This window comes from Neoarius graeffei, chromosome 9, assembly GCF_027579695.1.
Source record: "Neoarius graeffei isolate fNeoGra1 chromosome 9, fNeoGra1.pri, whole genome shotgun sequence".
Lineage (NCBI taxonomy): Eukaryota > Metazoa > Chordata > Actinopteri > Siluriformes > Ariidae > Neoarius > Neoarius graeffei.
The window spans coordinates 3,223,886-3,241,566 of NC_083577.1; the positions used below are offsets into that span (position 1 = coordinate 3,223,886).

At 41.2% G+C, this 17,681-nt stretch overlaps 1 protein-coding gene across 2 annotated transcripts in view; it reads right to left on the reverse strand.

Moving 5' to 3' along the window:
• Positions 1 to 17,681, reverse strand: part of sestd1 (SEC14 and spectrin domains 1) — a 151,742-nt gene that overhangs the window by 66,631 nt on the left and 67,430 nt on the right. For both annotated transcript variants that reach the window (XM_060928949.1, XM_060928948.1), the window contains 2 exons: positions 10,916 to 11,029; positions 3,242 to 3,336 (listed from right to left, as the gene is read on the reverse strand). In XM_060928949.1, the coding sequence (XP_060784932.1) occupies positions 3,242 to 3,336; positions 10,916 to 11,029 (209 nt within the window). The remainder of the gene's footprint in view (positions 1 to 3,241; positions 3,337 to 10,915; positions 11,030 to 17,681) is intronic.

Genomic DNA, 17,681 nt, shown 5'->3' on the forward strand with positions numbered 1-17,681 from the left:
GAGACACAGCGGTCGTTATCCAGAGAGGACAGAAGGCACTGAGATTGTAAGAAATGCCGGCAAACTGGGCTTTTAAAATCCAGTGGCTTCAGGAATTCCGAGTCGTCCGCCATGTTGTTCACAAAGCAGCGCGTGAGCTTGTGAGATTGCTATAGCAACCACAAACATGGCTGCACCCATGTACAGTTGCGGATACCGAATAAAATTTTTAATATCAAAATTAGATTAGATTCAACTTGTATGTCACAGGTACAAGGCAACGAAATGCAGACCGCATCTAACCAGAAGTGCACAGCAATAAACAACAAGTGTAATACACACTACCGTTCAAAAGTTTGGGGTCACTTTGAAATGTCCTTATTTTTGAAAGAAAAGCACTGTTCTTTTCAATGAAGATCACTTTAAACTAATCAGAAATCCACTCTATACATTGCTAATGTGGTAAATGACTATTCTAGCTGCAAATGTGTGGTTTTTGGTGCAATATCTCCATAGGTGTATAGAGGCCCATTTCCAGCAACTCTCACTCCAGTGTTCTAATGGTACAATGTGTTTGCTCATTGCCTCAGAAGGCTAATGGATGATTAGAAAACCCTTGTACAATCATGTTAGCACAGCTGAAAACAGTTGAGCTCTTTAGAGAAGCTATAAAACTGACCTTCCTTTGAGCAGATTGAGTTTCTGGAGCATCACATTTGTGGGGTCGATTAAATGCTCAAAATGGCCAGAAAAATGTCTTGACTATATTTTCTATTCATTTTACAACTTATGGTGGGAAATAAAAGTGCGACTTTTCATGGAAATTGCCTGGGTGACCCCAAACTTTTGAACGGTAGTGTACAAATATAAGTGTACAGGAATTAGAGGGTATGGAATGGTATATGATATTTACAGTATGTACAAATGGGCAATATGAATGAACTATAGTACAATGGTATGATAGATAATTAAAAATTATAGCGTTTGTCAAAATTTGTTCTGCATCTAGGGTTATCAGGATGAAATTAGGTATCAATGAATTGGGATTCATTAAATTTTAATCAATTTCTGAATCGTGGATTGAAATGGATCGACAGACAGGGGATCGATTAATCACCATATCTCTACAAACTACGGGGGAGGGGCTCAGAACATGCATGTGTTAATCGCATGTCCAAAAAAAGTGACATTAAAAGGAATTTGCGTTAACGTAGACAGCCCTGCAGAGAATATAACCTCATTCCTCCTGTGGCCATTTTGCTGTTGCCCAGATGCAGGATTTTACATCGCTGATGAGACACATTATGAATATAAACACGCCCCTGATAAGGCCAAAAAAAAATATTACCTTTGTTTCGGGTTTCCCGACCGACCCATTGAAACGGAGCAGACTGTGCATGTTTAAATGCCAAAATATGAAAAAAAAAAAAAAATTCTGTTTCGGGTTTCCCGACCGACCCTGAAATTAGCTGGCAAATCTAACTATTTTATCAGATTTTCTAAAACATATACGTACACACTGACAAAAACGAAACGCTTATCAAACATTTCACCAAAGTTAGACTGGAATATCGCCGGTGCCATATTGAGGCTGTTCCAGCGCACCAACCAATCAGCGTCCACGTTACATACGGGACGGGAAGTTGCTGCTAATATTTTACAAGATTCTTGCAAACACGGAGGAGGATTGAACATATTTCATGTTTTGGATACCTGTAAAACATTTGAAGATACTGAATCTGACTTTGCATGTTTGTCAACAACAAATCCGGAGATATCGATGTCAGAATCAGCTAAAGGGCCATGGACAACTTTGGATAACACTGACCAAATGTACAGACAGCCACTCAAAAATGTGTTTGGTGTTTTCAAGAATCTAAAAGTTTTGAAGTTGAAATGTATACAAAATGATTCTGAAGCAGCTGCTGAACCCCCAAACAAGAGAGCACGAACCAATGCATTTGGTATCATGATGAAAGCTACCATCCCATCGTGCCAATTATTCTCTGCCCAGCAAAAAAGTTGCCAGGTAAGGTGGTCTATTGATGCCAACATGTATTATTTTTGGACAGAAAAAATCTGCAATTTATCAGAGTTAATTCAGGACTGTGACATCATCAAAACTCAGTTAAATCTTTTCATGACATGGTTCATTGCTTGTTTAGATATCCTGAACCTCCAAGGCTTTAAAAAAAAAAAGTTTTTAGCACTGGTACCTGTGATATTAAAGTAGAATGTCATGGAATACAAGTCTGTGTATTTAAAACAATTTTTACTAATATTTACAAATGTGTGTGTTGTGATATCTCGATGGGTAAAAAAAAAAAAAAAAACTTCTAAAACCCGACCCTATTTTATCATCTCTCAAAAAAAAAATCCCTACCTACCGAGCCAAACTCAAAACAGCATGAAACCCTAAACTAACCCAAACCAAATCGGGCTTTAAACTGCTAATCGTCATATAGAAGTCAAAATGTTCAAACTGTCCTCATAAAGCGTGTGCATTTCTCTCGTCAGTGTTGCTAACAGGTCATTTCTCTTAGCGCTTGGTACAGAGGAGTTTAGGTTTTGTATTAGACCCAAACACACACTGTATTGTTAAACCGCTGAGCAACTGATCAATTAATTTAAATAAATAAAATTTATTAATTTCTGGAGCCATGCTAGCAAATCTAGCCGTGCTCTCCGAGTCGGACGGGCATACTTTCTCTCCCTCTACGCATTATGCTGCAAGATATTTATTTATCGCCCGTTCTAAACAGTGCCGCATCAAATAGTCGACTATTTATTTATTTTAAACTGCCAGTCGAGAGGCGCGTTTGGCTTTAACAAATGCAAAAAAGTCGATTAGCAAAAGCAACAGCTACATTACTCTACTTTCGAGTAGCAATCGAGTCCGACACTGGCTTGAGTGGTGCGGTCAGTCAGTCAGTCATGATGTGGGCTTTTATAAGCCCCCCGATAGCACCATGAGGAGCAGGCATATGAAACCACCAGCGAGTCCATGATGAACTGTAGAGAATAGAACCTGACTCCCTGTATGAAGTGCTATTTTCCTTGTTCTCATTAACAGTGAGTATTCACCAGCTCCTGCTGCGAAGGCAGCACTAAATCACTTGAGTAATCTGAGAACAGAGGCTTTCATGAATACTTAACACAGTTTAATGAAAGCAGGAGAGAGAGAGAGAGAGAGAGAGAGAGAGAGAGAGAGAGAGAGGATTGAAGCAGGAGTGGATTGGTCTGAACCGGTGACCTCGATTACCTGGACTTATCCGGCTGACTGGTCTTTTCGTTCTCGTTAATGATGGCGAGCTCGTCCAACAGGGACGTGGACTCCTTGGTGAATTTTTCAAACACCTGGATACAAACACAGAATTAGGAAAAATGCATAATACAAAATCAGCTACTGAAAAAACCCTCAGGTTTTTTTTTTTGGTTTCTAAAGTGTTGCAGCTTGGGAATGAAAAAGATTTAATTAAAAAGGTGAGGTTCACCCTTCCCAGAATCCAATTCATTGTTTTTATTTACATCCCGGCCACTGCGACTCGGGTCAGCCACAATCAGATGTACCTACTTGTTTGAGATCATGTAACACTATCACTACGTTCACACTGCAGGCTGAAGTGACTCAAATCCGATCTTTTCGCCCATATGTGACCTGTATCCGATCTTTTATTGACAATATGAACGACACGGATCCGATTTTTTCAAATCCGACCCAGGCCGTTTGGATATGTGGTCCTAATTCCGATTCCTATCCGCTCTTTTCATATGCGACTTCAGTCTGAACCGCCAGGTCGCATTCATCCGACTTACACGTCATCAACAAGCCACAAACGTCACTATTCTGCGCTGAAGTAGGCGGCGGGTCTCTCAAAAAAAGTTTCAACAACATGGCTTTGATGTTCCTTTGAACGGAGGTTGCAGTCACTACCCCGCAGAACGCCTGAGCCAAAACCCTTGCCCTCTTCCTTCTCAACCTCCTCCTTAACATCAGGCTATTGTGCATGTTCTGGCTCCGTCGCAACAACAACTGCATCATCGCCAGGTACTCCATGCTGGCTACTGTCATACACAGGAAACTTTAGGTTACTTCCGTAAACACTGGCCATGCTCACTGCGTGTGATGTCGTCGTATCCTGCAATGCGCATGCGGAACACTTTTAGGTCGCTTTTCGTTCATACTGAGGATCACATACAAGTCGCATATATTTGTTAATGTGAACGACCTCACAAAAAAATCGGATTTCACAAAAAAATCGGAATTGAGCATTAAGCCTTGCAGTGTGAACGTAGTGTATGTAACAGCCTTCTATTTATGCTTATTAAACTATTTCATATGTTGTAATGGTAGACCATCATTGCCAATGTATGACGTTTCAAAGCCAGATCATAATTTACCACCACTGAATCCATGTTTGTTTGTTTTTTATCAGACAAACTCTTCATATTGCACATTTTCACCATGTAACGCATGTTCATTTGATTTAATACCCCAGAATGCATCATTGCTGCTTAAACTTGGCAATAATTTGTCAAACACTAACTGTTTTAGTAAATCAGCAGATTTTTGAGGAACAAATTGACAGCTGAATCACGGAATTCCGATAAAAATGAAATCTTTCACAATAGTTTTGTCAATGCGGGGGTGCTGAACCTAATTTGTTTTCTTTGTCACTGCAAAGTTGAAAATGGCCTGAGAAATCTTATTTAATGCATTTTAATAAACACTTTAAATTAAATACAGACATTTTATGTAGTATGTGATATGATTTGATACAAAAACCTTGTTGCTGGGGGCATATGTTTGCAAAATTTACATGCCAAAGATTTTGCGTGTCATTTCCGTTGTTTTCTGTAGTGTCCGTAATGGTCTTGCTGTAACAGAATGCTGCAGAATTTACCATTTTTGGTGACATGCATTGGTCCTGTTGGCCTCATGCAGGGCTCTAGTTACATATTCATACGTCTTTAGTTGTTATATTAATAGATATATTTGCAATATGTAGTGTCCGTAACGGGTGTAGTGTCCGTAACGCCAAACTGATATTTTGGTAAAGCCAGTTAATTGAGACTTCTTGACAAATTTAAATGAAACCTTCATGTGAGAATGACGCAAATTAATCATATTCTTCTCTCAAAGTTGTAACTGATTGAATTAAGACCCCACAGGCCAACTATTTGAACACTACATTATTATAATCAAGATGTTACCAAGACATATTTTGACCATTCAAGATACAGCCCTGGCTTGTTAATAACATATTTTTTACATAATGTGCTTAACACTTTTGTTTTTGAGACGGCTATTCATGTACAGTTGAACCTCGTTTGAGTGGCCTCCCCTATTGCTGGCCAAAAGTGGCCTTATAAATGAGGTGGTTGTTCACGAGAGGTCCGAATGCGTCCGTGAGACAGCCAAATGTGGCCTTTCATAAGAGGTGGCTGCTCACATAAGTGACCTCTCTAGAGAGGTATTATAATTACTAGTATTTTCCAAAAGCGTGTTTAAGTATGTATAACACGTGGTGTTGATCCTGTGTTGATATTGATATACTAGTATTACCCGGTAGGTTTCGCCCTGCTGCATGATGCAATGTTCGAGTCGTCACCCTTGTTTTTTAATAATTCGTTAAGGTGTAATGTGTAGTAGATGCAGTGTGTCATGACTAATTGTACTAAAAACATTTCTCTGAAACACGTCCCATGTTGTGACTTTGGGAATAACCCAAGACACATTGTGTAGTGTCCGTAACGTTATGTGTAACATTGTTCAACAAGTATATAAGCTCTGTAATCTTTGATGGAAAGGACAACCAACTGTCAATTAATTAAGGAACTAGTATAATAAGCCGATACTATGCATAAAATGGTTTTGTGAGCCCAATAATTGGAGCTTTAATAAAGTGTTGTGAAATTTTGTGTTTCTCTGTCTAATATCGGGGTCCCTGATAACGTGTCACATAACTAGAAGACCCAGCAAATATATGTAACTATACTCAATTGTAACATTCGACAGGGCACTTTATGGCATAACAGTTCGTTGCCCCATCAACATTTGCTTTTGAGGTGTTTTAAGTGGATCTGTCCCGTTATATCTTTTAATGTAGTCTCCGTAACGTCAACAACCTAGCAGAATGGGGCATGTATAAAATGCGGTATATTTTCAAAACGGAAAGAGAATGCTACATGAAATTTTAGGTATGGGACCCCAATATGTTCAAACCCATAATATCACAGTTTTGACCATTTTGGGTAACCTTGGGTTTTTTGGAACCTATAAGGTCCATCTGATCTTGGCTGACCCGACTGTGAGCTCTTTGTGCAACAGCGCCAATGCAAATTCACCATTAGTGATCCCTCGGAAACCTCTCTCAAACACTTTCTTCATCTAGGGGTCATACGTGGAAGCTTTGGATAAAATATTTCCTGATCTTTTTCTTCCTTCACAGCAGAGTCCATTACAACGGGTTAACCGCACAAACAGAACGCATCGTTTGAAAGAACTTAAAATATCGATATACTTTGACAAAACGTCTTCAGTTTCAGATTATAACGACAGTTCCACAGCCCGGGATGATGCCAAACTGTTGGACTGCTTTTGAAATGGCGTCTTGAAAACAGTGAAGGGTAAGCCAGCCCCTTTAAGATTCTGTATTATAAATCTACACAAAACAGCCCATAATACTGAAGAGTTCTTAATTAAATAAATAAAAGTTTGCAAAATTACTTACAAATTAAAAAAAAAGTTGAGACTGCATAAATAAATATTCACCCCCATTACTATGAAAGCAGCAAATTTAATTCCGGTGAGACCAGTTACCATCAGAATGCAGTTAAAAGTGTCATGAAATACTTTAATATAAATACACCTAATTCCCAGAAGAACCCACGGGACCAACCAGCATCATGAACACCAAGGAGTTATGAAAAATATTCTGAGGTCAGTCAGGGGTTTGGTATAAAATAAATCCTTCATTAGAAAATGGAACAGAATATGGCAAAACCAGAACTCTGCCTGGATCAGGCCATTCACCAACAGGAAGAGATGTTTTAACGGCGTCTCCCTGTTAGCAGGAGGCATCTGCTGGCATCAGAGCAGGTGTAACATGAACTAGTGATCGCACATGAGGTGCAGAGACGCGTACGCTGGCTGGGACATCTGTTTAAACGCCTGTATAAACTCAACTTTTACTGTCTCTTTATAGAATTTTGTTGAATATTTTATGGCCATCACTATTCAATTTGCTGTGTTACGAGTTTGACATGATGGTGCCAGGCTCTTAACATGTGATTATTCTAATTACCCTTTCCACATTCACTGGATAATAAAAACGACTTGAAAACAAAACCCCAAAAAATACAAAAGGGCAACAAAATATGGAATCAAAGCATTTGATGGTAAGAACATTTTTTTTATTTTTCAGAAATCGCATTTTTCACAAATTACTCTTGTCATTTCACTGGTTTGTTTGCATTCTAAGCGGAAATGATTGTCGGATGTTTTGTATTAAATTTTTGTTGATCAAATTTGCAAATAATAAAAATGCTCCGTTTCTCAAAATCCAGTGAATGTGGATAGAATAAAACCGTTATTCCATTCAATCTCATCATACCTGGATTATCAACAACAACTCTGTGCCAGGCGCCTCGTCGATTATCAGCTCACATACGACTCGATTTTGTGGAGTAACTTAATAATTATTTTGCAAGAGCACTGAGATTTTATGTAATGCACTTTATGAATAAATGATCAAGTTAAAGAATTGAAAAAGTGTGAATAAAAATGTTTTTCAATTTGTTTGCAGATATTAACAAAAACCTGATTTAAATAAATAAACACACACACACACCATCGTTCATGAACACACTGAACTCAGGGACCGCACATCTCACTTTACCTCGCTCATTTGCACTATTCCGCACTACCTCATCTTAACAGCTGCTAGTTTGTTTATGCTGCTTATTTCATGTTTACCTGCTTTACCTCAAGTGCCCTTGACTGTTTGGTTATTTGAACTAATATATATATATATATATATATATATATATATATATATATATATATATATATATAAAAATCTCCTTCTCACCCCTGGCGGGGGGCTGGTATCCATGTCATCCTCAAGCTTGGGTCCTCTACCAGAGGCCTGGGAGTTTGAGGGTTCTGCGCAGTATCTTCGATGTTCCTAGTAATGCGCTCTTCTGGACTGAGGCTTCAGATGTTGTTCCTGGGATTTGCTGGAGCCACTCTCCCAGTTTGGGGGTTACTGCCCCAAGTGCCCCCACTACCACGGGGACCACGCAACCCTTGACCTTCCACATCCGTTCCAGCTGCTCTTTCAACCCTTGATAGATATTTTATTTATATATATATATATATATATATATATATATATATATATATATAAAAATAAAAGTGCTGTCTAGCGAATAAAATATTTAATCGTGATTAAATGTCGCGACTGTCATAGTTAACTCGCGATTAATTGCAATTTAATCGCACATTTTTGTCACATGAAAAACCATTGTAATTCTCTTATCAGCATGAAGTGAATGGGCTTGCTCACCGTTTGAACTACAGGGGTACTCGGGGGATCCGAGATCCCCTGAAACAGACATGAGATCCCTTGAAAACATGATTTGGGAAATGTTGGGGGGGGGGGGGGTGTCTCTAAAATATTGGCAAAATGATGTTTATTGACATAGCAATCGTGTGTAACGGGAAGCATTTGCATATCCGAAGTGTTGTGTTTACATCAAAGATAAAATAAACTGATATGACAACGACTGCTGCTGCCAGGTTGGGGACACAAACTAGTAGAAAGGAAGTGTGCCAACAGTGGAGATCCGCGCGATGGAGATCCGCGCTCTGAGACAAGCGCAAGCACACCCCCCCCAGGGAAAAAAAGGAAACCCCCCCCTGAAAATATCGGCATAATTCGAACACTGGTTGTACCAATTTTTTTTTTTTTTATTGCAGAGCATAACACGTCTCGTCACAGCCACTGCAAAGTCGGGCTGGAGTCGCCGATGGGAAAACGAAACCTAGCCGAGCACCGTGGCTCTTCATCCCGAGGCGCAGGGCTAGCGTGCTGGTTCTTTGGGGGGAGGGCAGCGACTCTGGCTGTGCGGGGCATTACAGTCGAGCTGCTATCGTTTTTCTAAGCAAAGTCTCTGTTCCAAGTTCCTGGCAGTTTCAAAAGCTTATGAAAAACCTACATCATGTCACAGAGCGTTAATCTCGCAATAAAAAAAATTATCGCCGTTAAAATTGAGTCAAGTTAACGCAATAACGCGACATTTTTGACAGCACTAATTAATATATGAGTGTTTAGTCTACATCTAGTTCATATCTAGAGTGTTTATACTGTTTATATTGTCTGAGTGTTTAGTCTATGTCTTGTTCTTATTGAGTGTTTATACTGTTTATATTGTTTGTTTATTTCAATTATTCTATTTTTATTTATTGCATTGCCTGTTTGCACCGTGGGTCAGAGAGGACTGAAATTTCATCTGTGCTGTATGTCGAGCAAGTAGAGCATATTTGACAATAAAGTTGACTTGACTAAAATAAAATAATTAAAAACCCACCACACATTTGACAAAAGGTTTCAAAAATCCTTTTTGCTGTAGTTGCTCAGACCCATCCTGGGGTCTCTGTGGTACAATGAAATGTACGCTGTGTGTGTAATCACTTATTTAATAAAAGTATACCATTAATAATAGTCATGAAAATACATATAAAAACTTTACTGAATGAGTACAGGAGGAGGGGTAATATAATGTAGTTATTTGTGTTTTGCACCTCTAGTGAGTCTTATGCCCGACAACAACCTTCAGAATTTTTCTCAAGAAACCGATTGAACGAATTAATTTCTTGTGCAAAACGTGTCATACTGCACTTGTTGCGAGTCTTCCATCCTGCTGTACTGAATCCGTACTGTAATACACCGGATATCCTGTCAAGTAAACAACTATAATTGTGATAGGATTTTGCAGTTGCCCACGTCATGCACCTTTTTAGACGCACCGTATTTTTCACCCGGATGATAAACGGCTGGTGTCCTCGCTGGGTTTCTGAAACGTTAGCTTCAGTGGGCTTTAACAGGAGAATATGTAAAATACACATTTCAAACGGTACTTGGTTCTCGGTCCACTCAAGGAGTACAAAAAAAAAAAAATTACACATTTTGTCCTTTTAGTGGGGCGAGAGAGGGGAGAGAAAAAGGGGGGGGGAGCAACCCCCACCTCCTAAACACGATCCTGTGGCCTGAGGAGACTGAAACAGAAGTTTATGGCCTTAGCACAAAGCTCTACATTTGGTAGCTCATCAACCCTGAGAATCCCACACCCGTGGAGAAGCATGCTGACGGTAGCCTCACGTATGGATGCGTTTTATCAGCAGGGTCGGGGAAACTGATCGGGGTCGGAGTCAAACACGACAACTGTAGAAGAAAACCCTTTAAAAGTCTGCAAAGACCGGAGATGATGACGACCTGTTTGAGGTTCACCTTCTAATAGGACAACGCCAAGTTTCTTGCCAAAGCTACACTGGCGTGTCAATGGTGTTAAGCAACAGTCTCTATCTAATTAGATCGAGGTTGAGCAATGTTTCCAAGGTAAATGGGCAGGATCCAGATGTGCAAAGCTGATAGAGATCTCTCCCAGAAATAGTGCAGCTGTAATTACAGCCAAAAGTGGAACATTATGTTGTTACACTACACAATGTGGAAACGTTCAAAAAGGATGAACATGTACACACACACACACAGCGTTCTGCACTCAACCAGGATGATTCTCAAAACCTCACGACTGTATGATGAGATGAAATGAAACATGTCGGAACAGGAGAAACTTTGCAGTGCTGTGTATTTACGCTCCAGCTCAATCCGAGCCACAACCTGTGAACAAGCTGACTGTCGGAGTTACTGACCAGCCTCTTGTTGAGCCAGTCCATGTGGTCGTACTGCAGACTCCCTCCAAACTCATCAGTCAACTGGCAAGGCTCGATGTAGCGCGTGAGCTTATTTGCCGAGACCAGGATCACCTAAAAAAAAAAAAACACTCTGATTCAGAGAAACCATTAATCTTCACTCAGTCAGCTTTCTGACAAACAATAAGGATTTATTTCAGAGTCTCAATGCTCCAATAATAAAAATAATACAAACAAATAACAATAAAAGCAGATGTATATTAGCATTTACATGCATGAAAAATTAACCAAAACAAAGATTAATATTCAAGTCGTAAGAAAGATGTTCATATTTAAATAATATTGTCTGCCTTTTTTTTCGTGGTCCATCAGACATTCCATTCAGCAAGCATGATACTGAAGTCAAAGACGAGTAGCTGAATGGAACAGATCTGATAGACCACGAAAGAAACCAGCCAAGAATATTATTATTGCTACTTCTACACCACCACCACCACACATTCCTTTGGGGTGTTCAACGAGTCTCTCAAAATCTTCCATATTTAACAAAGCAAAGCTGGCGGCCATGTTTGTTTACAAACCATCACAGGCACTCACTAGTGCAGAAGTTTTACGTCTCCGACATGTGACGTCATGTCTTGACAATCATGCAACATCACAAACCATATTCAACGCTCATTCTCCATTGGGTAGAGCGACGTAATACATACACTACCGTTCAAAAGTTTTGGGGTCACTTTGAAATGTGCTTATTTTTGAAAGAAAAGCACTGTTCTTTTCAATGAAGGTCACTTTAAACTAATCAGAAATCCACTCTATACATTGCTAATGTGGTAAATGACTATTCTAGCTGCAAATGTCTGGTTTTTGGTGCAATATCTCCATAGGTGTATAGAGGCCCATTTCCAGCAACTCTCACTCCAGTGTTCTAATGGTACAATGTGTTTGCTCATTGCCTCAGAAGGCTAATGGATGATTAGAAAACCCTTGTACAATCATGTTAGCACAGCTGAAAACAGTTGAGCTCTTTAGAGAAGCTATAAAACTGACCTTCCTTTGAGCAGATTGAGTTTCTGGAGCATCACATTTGTGGGGTCGATTAAATGCTCAAAATGGCCAGAAAAATGTCTTGACTATATTTTCTATTCATTTTACAACTTATGGTGGGAAATAAAAGTGTGACTTTTCATGGAAAACACAAAATTGTCTGGGTGACCCCAAACTTTTGAACGGTAGTGTATAGGATAAGCGATATGCTAACAACTATTAAGCATGCTATCAAACCAAATGAATGAAACCTGCTGGAAGGGAATAGAACACATTTTTATTCCATCGAAAAAAGTGTCCTGAATGGATAATAAATTAATAATACTGTTCAAAAAGTCATGTCTTTAGACCAGTCTTGAAGGGTTCATACAAGTCAGCTTTACAAAGGAACAATGGGAGCTTATTCCACAGTCTCGGTCCGGCTGATTAAAACGCTCCAATACTAACTTTTGGTGTTGGTCCTTGGAACAGCCAGGAACTTTTTCCCACTGAACCTTAGAATGTGAGTGTTGGAATATACACGCAACAGTTCTTCTAAGTATGTCAGAGTGAGTCCATATAATGATTTCTAGCCCAGCATGAGTAACTTCTACTCGATGTGGGCATTAACTGGCAGCCAGTGTCACCTCTTCAAGACAATGGCAAGGTCTTCACCATGTTGAGGTCGTGCTCCAACTCCGGCAGCTGGATTTAGGACACCGAGTACCTGGAGCTCGTATTCTGGCAGACTGTAAAGCAGGCAGTTACAGTAATCCAGCCCTCATGCAACAAAGGCATGGAACAACTTCTCAGCAGGTGGCTTATCCAGGTACTTTCAAATCTTGCTAATCTGACTGAGCCATGAAGGAGGACTCGCAGCAATTGTTGATCTGTTGTGTGCAAGACAACTTGTGGTCAAACAATACACCAAGATTACAAGCTTCAGGCGTTGGGGAGATTTCTGAGCCTCCAAATCGTACAACCCCGATTCCAAAAAAGTTGGGACAAAGTATAAATTGTAAATAAAAACGGAATGCAATGATGTGGAAGTTTCAAAATTCCATATTTTATTCAGAATAGAACATAGATGACATATCAAATGTTTAAACTGAGATAATGTATTATTTAAAAAAGTAGGTGATTTTAAATTTCATGACAACAACACATCTCAAAAAAGTTGGGACAAGGCCATGTTTCCCACTGTGAGACATCCCCTTTTCTCTTTACAACAGTCTGTAAACGTCTGGGGACTGAGGAGACAAGTTGCTCAAGTTTAGGGATAGGAATGTTAACCCATTCTTGTCTAATGTAGGATTCTAGTTGCTCAACTGTCTTAGGTCTTTTTTGTCGTATCTTCCGTTTTATGATGCGCCAAATGTTTTCTATGGGTGAAAGATCTGGACTGCAGGCTGGCCAGTTCAGTACCCGGACCCTTCTTCTACGCAGCCATGATGCTGTAATTGATGCAGTATGTGGTTTGGCATGGTCATGTTGGAAAATGCAAGGTCTTCCCTGAAAGAGACGTCGTCTGGATGGGAGCATATGTTGCTCTAGAACCTGGATATACCTTTCAGCATTGATGGTGTCTTTCCAGATGTGTAAGCTGCCCATGCCACACGCACTAATGCAACCCCATACCATCAGAGATGCAGGCTTCTGAACTGAGCGCTGATAACTCGGGTCGTCCTTTTCCTCTTTAGTCTGAATGACACGGCGTCCCTGATTTCCATAAAGAACTTCAAATTTTGATTCGTCTGACCACAGAACAGTTTTCCACTTTGCCACAGTCCATTTTAAATGAGCCTTGGCCCAGAGAAGACGTCTGCGCTTCTGGATCATGTTTAGATACGGCTTCTTCTTTGAACTATAGAGTTTTAGCTGGCAACGGCGGATGGCACGGTGAATTGTGTTCACAGATAATGTTCTCTGGAAATATTCCTGAGCCCATTTTGTGATTTCCAATACAGAAGCATGCCTGTATGTGATGCAGTGCCGTCTAAGGGCCCGAAGATCACGGGCACCCAGTATGGTTTTCCGGCCTTGACCCTTACGCACAGAGATTCTTCCAGATTCTCTGAATCTTTTGATGATATTATGCACTGTAGATGATGATATGTTCAAACCCTTTGCAATTTTACACTGTCGAACTCCTTTCTGATATTGCTCCACTATTTGTCGGCGCAGAATTAGGGGGATTGGTGATCCTCTTCCCATCTTTACTTCTGAGAGCCGCTGCCACTCCAAGATGCTCTTTTTATACCCAGTCATGTTAATGACCTATTGCCAATTGACCTAATGAGTTGCAGTTTGGTCCTCCAGCTGTTCCTTTTTTGTACCTTTAACTTTTCCAGCCTCTTATTGCCCCTGTCCCAACTTTTTTGAGATGTGTTGCTGTCATGAAATTTCAAATGAGCCAATATTTGGCATGAAATTTCAAAATGTCTCACTTTCGACATTTGATATGTTGTCTATGTTCTATTGTGAATACAATATCAGTTTTTGAGATTTGTAAATTATTGCATTCCGTTTTTATTTACAATTTGTACTTTGTCCCAACTTTTTTGGAATCAGGGTTGTACTTGAGAGGGCAGAAACTGACAGCGAGAACTTGGAATGGATCAGTAGCAGTTCGGTTTTGTCATCATTTAGAACTAGTTTATTGTTTCGGCACCACGTCTTTATATCCTTCAAACAGTTGTGTAGCACATGAACAGAGTTATCATGACCGCCCTTCGCGGTGATGTACAACTGTGCATCAAACAAGCAAACTGGATGTCTTTGCTACAAAAAGAACAAAGGGGGAAAGAAAAAACAAAACAAGTCACACTACAATTCAGATGTAATTATATCTCAAAGGTCATGATCAGTTATTAACTCTTCTGCATTCTGAAAATACCAGAGATAGAAAATTGGCTGCTGTGAGTGAAGCGTCGTGATCGGACACCAATGATGCAGAAAAATAATTACGGCATTGACAAAAATGTCAGCCAAGGTTAATCATGCATGAATAATTGATCTGGTATTTAAAAGGCAGAGGAGGCAGAGACAGCAGGTGAGACGGGCGTCTGTCTGCTGAGCCGGAATCAGATGACTGCAGTAAAACAACACCGACACTTGTTCCTCGCGTATAAAAGGCGCTGAAGGAAAAATGAAGCACGAACACGCCTGCTCTGACTCAGAGGAGCTGAATGGGCCTGTTGTATATTTATTAATTCAGCACGTTTGCAAGTGAAACAGAGCTGTTAAAGGAGCAAACAATGACCAGTAATGTGTGAAAAACATCACAAAACACCGAGTGCAGCTGTCTGCGTGTCCGAAAAAGTGTAAGGTAAGAAGGATTTCTGGACGGCTTTTCAGATTTGCTCAGCTGGCTCTACACTCACGATCTAAAAGCAGGACTTCATTTAGATTTTATTAAACATTACACCACAGCACAGTTGCTGTTTAAATCTCGATTATGACTCGGGGTTCCTGCTGGCGCTCATCACTGGCAAACATAATCCATCAGTGACGAAGAGAAAATTACTAGCAGTCATAACAGTGACAAATGTATGTCATCATTATCATAAATCATCACCACAAATCCCTCAGTTTGCTGAAATCCAGCCTGAGTGAAGAGACGGTGGGAAGCCAGAGTGTAAACAATGAGCACGTGCTTGTGACCAATAAATAAATAAATAAATAAATAAATAAATAAAACAAACTACACGCAATGACCAAATGAGCGCCAATCTTTTTTCAGCAACCACAGTGCGTCTTAAATCGGCTTGGTGTGGTGATGTCATTATCTCTGCATGAACCAAACAATGGAACAGTCTGAGCTGGCGAAGCTTTTTCGGCTTCAAGCACTGAAGATGTTTTAAAAGGCTGAAACAGAGACACACAGAGCCCCGACTGTCCCCGAGCACATTCAAGTTCAAAGTGTTTGTCATATGCACAGTAAGGACATGCCCACTTGCACAATGAAAGTCTTAGTTTGCTGTCCACAGTGAACGCCAATTACAAATGAATAAATAGGCTGAAGTAGTAAAGGCAATGGCGGCACGGTGGTGTAGTGGTTAGCGCTGTCGCCTCACAGCAAGAAGGTCCGGGTTCGAGCCTCGTGGCCGGCGAGGGCCTTTCTGTGCGGAGTTTGCATGTTCTCCCCGTGTCCGCGTGGGTTTCCTCCGGGTGCTCCGGTTTCCCCCACAGTCCAAAGACATGCAGGTTAGGTTAACTGGTGACTCTAAATTGAGCGTAGGTGTGAATGTGAGTGTGAATGGTTGTCTGTGTCTATGTGTCAGCCCTGTGATGACCTGGCGACTTGTCCAGGGTGAACCCCGCCTTTCACCCGTAGTCAGCTGGGATAGGCTCCAGCTCGCCTGCGACCCTGTAGAACAGGATAAAGCGGCTACAGATAATGAGATGAGAGATGAGTAAAGGCAATATCGTGCAAAAATAAAAAGCAAGGAAAGCAAAAAAAAAAAACACCCAGTATAGTACAAAATAAAGGTAAATGTAGTGCAAAATCAGTAGCGTAATACAAAAATAAGGCAATGATCAGACGTAGCAACAGAAGAGCAGTAATGTGCAAACAATGTAACCAGATGTAAACAGTCAAGGACCGTTTATCCATGGTTATAGACTCCTGTCAGCTGTTCAGGAGTCTGATGGTGGTGGGAAAGAAAGAGTTCTTTAGTCTGACAGTTTTGCATTTCTGTACGTCCAGCCTGAGGGTAGGAGTGTGAACAGTCCGTGCTGGGGCAGGTGGGGTCTTTGAGGATGGAGGCAGCTCTCCTGTGGACTCTGCGGTGGTAGATGCTCTGCAGAGAGGGCAGTGGAGTTTTGGTGATCCTCTCAGCAGTCTTCACCACCCTCTGCAGGCGTTTGTGGTCCACTGCTGTAGTGCTGCCGTACCACACAGTGATGCAGTTGGTCAGGATGCTCTCAATCACGCAGCTGTAGAAGTTGCTGAGGATCTTGGGTGACATACCATACTTCCTCAGCCTCCTCAGAAAGTACAGCCGCTGTTGAGCCTTCCTAACCAGCTGTGTGGTGTTAAGTGTCCATGTGAGGTCCTCACTAATGGGAACACCCAGGTATTTGAAGGTGCTCACCCTCTCCATCTCAAGGTCCCGGATGAACAGTGGCCAATGAGGTCTCCTATTCTTCCTCATGTCCACCATCGTCTCCTCCATGTTGAGGGAGAGGTTGCTGTCCTCACACCAGACTGGCTACCTCCCTCCTGTAGGCTGTTTCGTCACCGCCAGCGATGCATCCCATCACTGCGGTGTCATCCGCGAACTTCAGGATGATGCCCTTGTGGGAGGAGACACAGCCGTGGGTGAACAGGGTGTAGAGGATGGGGCTAAGGACGCATCCCTGTGGGGTGCCAACATTTGTGATGATGCTGGATGAAGTCCTATTACCAATCCTGACAGTCTGGGGCCTGCCAGTCAGGAAGTCGATGAGCCAGTCACAGAGGGTGGGGTGCAAACCAAGCGTGGACAGTTTATGGGTGAGTTTGTGGGGGATGACCTTGTTGAAGGCAGAGCTGTAGTCAACAAAGAGCATCCTGATGTCAGAGTCTGTTTTCCAGGTGGGAGAGGGCATAATGGAGGGCAGCAGCGATGGCATCTGAGGTGGACCTGTTGGGCCTGTAGGCATACTGCAGGGGGTCCAGGGTTTCCGGTATGCTGCTCTGAATGTGAACCAGTACCACTCTCTCAAAGCACTTTGAGATGATTGGAGTGAGTGCTAT